This window comes from Notothenia coriiceps, unplaced genomic scaffold, assembly GCF_000735185.1.
Source record: "Notothenia coriiceps isolate Sejong01 unplaced genomic scaffold, NC01 NC01_scaffold00031603, whole genome shotgun sequence".
NCBI lineage: Eukaryota > Metazoa > Chordata > Actinopteri > Perciformes > Nototheniidae > Notothenia > Notothenia coriiceps.
Window position 1 is genome coordinate 677,268 of NW_011364304.1, and position 7,240 is coordinate 684,507.

At 40.3% G+C, this 7,240-nt stretch overlaps 1 protein-coding gene and 1 long non-coding RNA gene across 2 annotated transcripts; one reads left to right on the forward strand and one right to left on the reverse strand.

The window, feature by feature from the left end:
• Nucleotides 1–183: 183 nt before the first annotated feature.
• LOC104960173 (hydroperoxide isomerase ALOXE3-like) lies at nucleotides 184–2,576 on the forward strand. Its single transcript, XM_010788150.1, has 2 exons — nucleotides 184–816; nucleotides 994–2,576. Exons 1-2 carry the CDS (start codon nucleotides 664–666, stop codon nucleotides 1,171–1,173), a joined length of 333 nt encoding a protein of 110 aa, XP_010786452.1. The 5' UTR covers nucleotides 184–663; the 3' UTR covers nucleotides 1,174–2,576.
• A 1,300-nt stretch (nucleotides 2,577–3,876) lies between these two features.
• On the reverse strand, nucleotides 3,877–5,996 carry LOC104960174 (uncharacterized). Its single transcript, XR_799959.1, has 3 exons — nucleotides 5,882–5,996; nucleotides 5,121–5,216; nucleotides 3,877–4,781 (listed from the first exon to the last, which is right to left on the reverse strand). It is a non-coding gene; the product is annotated as an uncharacterized lncRNA (long non-coding RNA).
• Nucleotides 5,997–7,240: the final 1,244 nt, after the last annotated feature.

Below are 7,240 nucleotides of genomic sequence, written 5' to 3' on the forward strand. Positions count from 1 at the left end.
TGGCTAATGGTTACACAAGCCAAAAAAACGTGACATCATAAAGTGGCCAAAATCTGATCAGCTCATTTTCAGACAGGTTTTCATATAAATGGAGTGAATATTTTTTCCTGAAACTTTCAGAATCTCTTTCCACAGAGGGGACACATGTTTATGTATAAAAGACATGAAAAGTGGATTTTGCATAATAGGAGACCTTTAATGGATATCCTTGTGTGGAACGCATAAAAAAAGTTTATATACTGTAGTCACAATGCTAATGCTTACATGATGATCATTGGCAAATATAATATTTACTCACAAGATCACAATTTGTGTTTGCCATGTTAACATGAAAACATGTGTTAACAACCACAAAGTACAGCTGAGGCTGAACAGATCAAAACTTTGTTTCTGATGTTTGTGCTGGATGAAAGGTCAAAGGATTACCAACAGTATCACAGTTTACCCTAAAGTACGTTTTTACACATTTATCTTCCACTGAGAATCATCAATTTCTGTACAAATGTAGTATCCACATTTAATAGTAATACTTTCAGTAGTTGGAAAATGGGAATGGGGACCAAAGTATTTGACTGACTGATCAAAAGTCTCCCATGGTGTAGCTTAAAAAAAAAATGTTGTCTGACAATCATTATTTTATCACAGTATGACTATGGTGGCTGGATGCCCAACACTCCCATCTCCCTGCAACTTCCTCCACCAACCACAAAGGGGACAACAAGCGAGGCCACAATGCTGAACACACTGCCTGACATCAACACAACAGTTCAGGGAATGGCCACCGTATGGCTGCTCAGCAAGCCTTCATCTGACTTCGTAAGTGCCCAAGACTTCCTTAAAAATGTATTAATAGTTAAAGTGGTGTATGGTAGTTTGATTTAAGCAAGATTATCTTATTTGGGCCACTAAACCCTGATATCTAATTTACATTCTATTGTCAATTATCTGTTTTAAGACATATTTCAACTTTTATTTTATCATTGATCTCATCAGGTCCCTCTCGGCCAGTTCCCAGAGGAGCATTTCAGTGAGGAGAATCCTTGGGAGCTGATAAAGGATTTTCAAGGAGAGCTTGAAGTGTTGAGTAGAGTCATCAGTGTCAGAAACAGGAAGCTGGAGATCCCATACACATACATGGATCCAGCGGTGATAGAAAACAGCGTGGCCATTTGAATGTCAGAAGGTGTGAGCTACTCATCGTCTGCTGACCAGATTGAGCTTGATAATAACGAAAGAGAGAAAGGGAAGAGGCACATTTTCAGTTTTAAATGTTTTAACTATAGTGTGCTGTCAATCAAATAAAAAAAATAAAAAGAATTGCATTTATCACAATAATTATCTGTGATTTATCACGTGTAATCATTTTTAATCACACGTTTAAATTACTAGTGTTAGTAAAGAAATGCAATAAAGAAATGCAGAACAAGCTGATTTTTGCCTATAGGGGTTTTGATTATAACATACATTCTTAATAACAAGCATTAACTCCGACAACTTTCCGACATTTAAAGTACAGACGAAGCCACCCCTAAATTGTACGAGTGCAGTCACAATTTGGATCAGGTGTTTTGTGGCTTCTAACTGATGTCCCATGGTCTGCAGTCAGTTCAATACATTCCCCCGCTTTACTGGCCGTTTCACTGTCAGGGGATTCATTGTAAACATATGTGCTGAAATTATGGGAGGATGTTTGGGTGAAATGCTCTCTCCCCTCTCACATCTTTCCTACTCCCAACAAGACTCCCCACTGTTTTAGAGATCCATGTCAAGAAGATGTGATACCCTGAAGGCCTATTTGGCAACATTAGCTTAAAATAGATTTAAGGAAATGACTGTAATAAGTAATATGTGAAAATGTTTGAATTGTTGAGCTAAAAGAAGCCAGTAGTAATAGGAGTGAAAAGCCCATTTTGTTTTAATATGAGCCCCTGTTATCTCATGTTTTGATGGCAGGAGCTTAGCTAAGGAGCTATCTTTTGTTTGGTTTTTGGTTAGGTTACTTTAGGGTTCTTTTCGTTTAGAAGTTTTGTTTATTATGTTGGCATTTTTCTCAAATTAATAAATCAAGTATCATTTGGTACAAAAAGAGACAAGTGATTTACATGTAGACTCCCTGAAAAATAAATAAGAGAGATTGCAACAGAGTGAAACCCGACAGCTGAGGACAAAAGTGTCAAAACATCTCTAACACTAGCTGGCTGTTTAGAAACCGCTTGATTTGATTTGCAGCAGCCTCCTTTAATTAAGGGCGGACGACGCATTTTGAACACGTTTTTTTTAATAATATCATTTGTTGAAGATGTGCAAGTCTGATGAACAGCATGTAGTGGTCTGTGCCAGGGCTCAGCCCCCAAGGGCCATGTCCCAATTTAACCTTAAAGGGGACCTATCACGCAAAATGCACTCTCTCTCTTTTCCTCCATACCCAAATCTTTTAAAAACGCGGGTACAACAAGAGGATACAGATTTGCTGCCGATATCACGTAACTTCGGATGGTGAACCCACAGAAAGTTGCTATCAGAAACAATGCCTGATGTGTTTTGGACGTAATATGGTATTAGCAAGCCTCGCTAACACTCAGAGCTAACCTGTACTGGAGAGAGCATGTGTTTAAATAGCAGGAAATAAAAAAAGGAACTCACCTTGTGATAAACCCGCAAGAGAAAAAGCATTTGAGCTCCATACTGGCCGTTTCTCAATCTCGAGGAAACTGGCTTCCAAGCCAATATTTCAAGGATGCTACGTCATCGAGTGCCGCCGAAGGACTGTTCCAATCTCCAGCATACTTGGAATTCCACCGAGGCCGCGTCCTTGGTTTGGGGGAAATTTCGAGGCTGCACATGGGTAGACTTCGCGTCCCTAAAATCCCCACAATGCTTTGCGCATTGCGGAGAATTGCTGAACCGACGTAGCACATATTTAACCGACGTAGCACACATTTAAATGTAAGTATGTAGTGGCGTAGAACATGTGTTGGTAAATATCATAGGTAAATATGTTACTTTGTTACATTTGTTTGTTATCACCAAAAATGTGTTCCGTGAAAGTAAAGCAAGTTCATAATTAGATAGACATCGTGAGGTATTTATTTTCGGTACAGTATATGTTGAAACCGTTAGAGAGTGGCAAACTTGTTAGCCTGTTCCATTCTTCTTCGTTTTCCGAAGCCGTGGCTTGGAAGTATACTTGCTTCGTTTCTGAGGGAAGTGACTTGGAAGTATGCGACTACCAAGCCAGCATCCTTGTGATTGAGAAACACCCTCCTGGTACTAGGATGGGTTAAATGCAGAGAACACATTTCACTGTGTGTGCTGTGTGCTCTCTCTGCATGTGTGACCATTAAAGAGGGTTTCATCCCTCCCAATATTATAATTTAGTAACTGTTTTAATGTGACTGCTGAAACTCAGGTCAGAGTCCATGACTACACCTAGATTTCTGGCTCGTTTCTCGTTTTAAATATTGACGATTGAAGCTCAGCGCTGACCTTTATTCATTCTTCCTTGGCTCCAAAAACAGTAACCTCAGTTTTATCTTTGTTTAATTGAAGAAAGTTTTGACACACCGAGTTAATGATTTGTTCAATGCACTTACTCACCGTTTGAATTGGATCAGTCTCCTAGTGAAATGGTTATATAAATGTGTGTCATCCGCATAACCTTGGTAACTTATTTACCTGTTTTTCATTATCTGAGCCAGTGGTAGCATGTAGATGTTGACGAGAAGAGGCCCCAGGATGATGCGATTTAGTAAATAAATGGTAAACAAAGGGTTTCTTGATTTTCGGCGTTTCAGTGATTTGTAATATGTTTCCTATGACCCGTCTTCTTCAGAGAAAACATTAAAACGTGTATAAAAAAAACCAGTAGAACACACATATACAAGAAAATTCATTTAATGATTCAACTATGATTACATAGCATGCATAATAACATACAACACAAGGTACTTCAAACACTTTAAATATCAAAAGTTAAGAATACAATCAACACTTCTCAATACTTATTTAAATGTGCTGATGAGTAAGGTTACAGCCCCTTTGAGTGGAGAACTATTACAAATAATGTTATTACGATGTTCTCCACGAGGTGTCACTGTCCCAGTTTTTAATCCTCCTGAAGAGGGGCTTTAAGGTAACTCAACAACTGCTAACAAACTTCAACTGTCCTCTGACTTCTTCATTAATACAATCAAACAATCACGGTATGTCTTTCTCTACAGATACTAAAAGAATGCCACTAAACTGTGTAAATCTGACATTTTGTCCAGTTAAAGTCCAGACAGAAGGGGGAGGGGGGTATTAGTTAGTGTACTTGTCCTTTCAATGCTTATTTAATTTATACAGTAGGTCTCCAGCCCCTGAGCTGATCCAATCCCCGACATCCTGTTCTTAAAGCTTACAATATGGTATCATTATTAAAGTCAGATATAGACAAAAATGTAATAAAAAAAAATTAAAAACCAATTAAAAAATATCAGCGCTTCTTAAGAGTAGCTACTTGTTGATTGGTTTTATAAAAAAATTAAAAAAAGGTTCTGACCTACAAATACAATTTTTGTACAACAACTGTATTATATTGTTATTTTTTTCAGTTGAAAATACTTCCTACCAAAATCCGTTGTGCATTTTTATGAGAAAGAAAACCAATTTTTTTTTTATTGAAAAGATAGAAAAATAGTTTTAAAGTTGGCAGCAGACTGGCTGGGCTCAGAGGTGGTGGTGGGGGGGGGGGGGTTGGCTCACATGATGGAGCAGCTTCTGTTTGCAGTGTGAGGGTCCTCCTGCACACACACACACACACATTCATGGTTCAATTTAAAACACACTGCTACACACACACATTAAAAGTCTAAAAAAACAGCACTGATAAAGACTGACTTATTTTTATGAATAATGTGCTGAGATAAATGTTTTTTAGTATTATTATTACACGGCTTAGTTGAATACTCGATTCTGATTGGTCAAATGGGTCATTTCAGAGGTTGTTAAGATATAATAATGACCGTTACTAAGGAGGTTCGAGGGAGTCAACAGAAGAAGACAGACAGGAAGTAAACACTAATTATGTATACGTTTGTCTGAAATGTGGGGGGGTGTCGGTGCCGAGCTCAAACTCTCACCTGCCCCAGGAGAAAGTTGTCCTCCTCTTCATCATCACCTTCCTCATCCTGCTCTTCTAATCCCGTTTTATACGTGGTGGTTCTCCTCGCCACTTCCTGCCACACAAACACACATAGGGGATGTTTTTGAATGTCAAAAAGAGATACTTTACTGCATGAAAAATGACTTGAGAGAGAGACCGAGTGACTGAGTATATGTGTGTGTGTCTGAGTGAGTATGTGTGTGTGTGAGTGAGTGAGTATATGTGAGTGTGTGTGAGTGAGTATGTGTGTGAGTGTGTGTGACTGAGTATATGTGTGTGTGTCTGAGTGAGTATGTGTGTGTGAGTGAGTATATGTGAGTGTTTGTGAGTGAGTATATGTGAGTGAGTATATGTGTGTGAGTGTGTGTGAGTGAGTATGTGTGTGAGTGTGTGTGAGTGAGTATATGTGTGTGAGTGTGAGTGAGTGAGTGAGTGTGAGTGAGTGAGTGAGTGAGTGAGAGAGAGTGTGTGTGTCTGAGTGTGTGTGTCTGAGTGTGTGTGTCTGAGTGTGTGTGTCTGAGTGTGTGTGTGTCTGAGTGTGTGTGTGTGTGTGTGTGTGTCTGAGTGTGTGTGTGTGTGTGTCTGTGTGTGTCTGAGTGTGTCTGAGTGTGTGTGTGTGTGTGTGTGTGTGTGTGTGTGTGTGTGTGTGTGTGTGTGTGTGTGTCTGAGTGTGTGTGTGTGTGTCTGAGTGAGTGTGTGTGTGTCTGAGTGAGTGTGTGTGTGTCTGAGTGTGTTCACCTCTCCCTGAGGGCTGAGCAGCACCACGTGGACGTCCCGCCCGGACCCCCAGGAGTTCTGGCTCTTCCACACCAGGTCTGAGGGGGGTTTGGAGCTCACGCCAGCATCAGACGCCCACACCTAAACAGAGAAAACATCAGCTTCATATTCAACACAGACATAGAAAGCTTGAGACGCAACAAACTAGTGATTGACAACCTTTTCCCTCAGTGCATCTGCTTTGTGAATACCTCTGTAGCCAACATTTGTACATTTCACATAGTGGAGAACAATAACAACCTTGTGTGAATCCTGTTTTTAACTCTGACCCTGTTGCTGCTATAAACGCCTGAACTTCCCCAAGGGGATAAATAAAGTTCCATCTTATCTCATCTACTGTGTGCTAGTGTTAATTTCGTCAGCTATTTTTTTTATTTAGTTTTAGTCCTGTGTTAAATTTCCTTTTTAGTTTTAGTCATATTTAGTCACCTTCATCCTGTTTTTATTTAGTCAAGTTTTAGTTGACTAAAAGTCTGAGCATTTTAGTCTTATTTTAGTCAAAGAAAACTAATTATTTTAGTCTACTTTTTGTCAATGAAAACTATTGAGTCTTTTTTAGTCATCAGATTATATAGAACATTTCAGTCAAACTAGTCTAGCCAAAACCAATATGTGTATTCGGTTAACGCGACCACTGCTCCCAAGCCCTGTTGTTGCCATTTTATTTTCTGTTAAATAAGGTTCGTTAGACCAGCGGTTTTCAAAGTGTGAGGCGCGCCTCCCCTGGGGGGCGCCAGAGAGCTTCAGGGGAGGCGCAGCGAACTCGGTCTCCACAGACAGCCACAAGTGGGCAATTGTCACTTTACTCGTCTTTTTCTCGTTCTTTTGTGTCTCACGCTGCGCCTCCCCTGAAGCTCTCTGGCGCCCCCCAGGGGAGGCGCGCCTCACACTTTGAAAACCGCTGGTCTAACGAACCTTATTTAACAGAAAATAAANATGTTCAATTCACTACCCTGGAAGTTAATACAGTTGTTAAAGTTGGAACAGCCTGTGGACAGCCGTTCTTCCTTGCATGTCAGTCGCCGACACCTTCTTACAGAGGACAGGCACATCTAGCTGCAGCACGACCCGTATATTTCCGCACGCCGTGTTCTCAAGAATTTTTTTTTTTTAACATTTTCAACATGGTGGATAAATCCTTATGCTCCCGGCAACACACTGAACGTCAACTTTGCCTCCTTATTACACTCACCCAGGGTCAGCGTCATGGGTGGGCATTCGCGGGCCATGCCCCCCCAAATGAGTCACTGTGTCCCCCCTGCCAGGCCAGGCAAGCCCTGCCACTTTGCCGTTTTTTTTAATTTTTTTTTTATCATATTA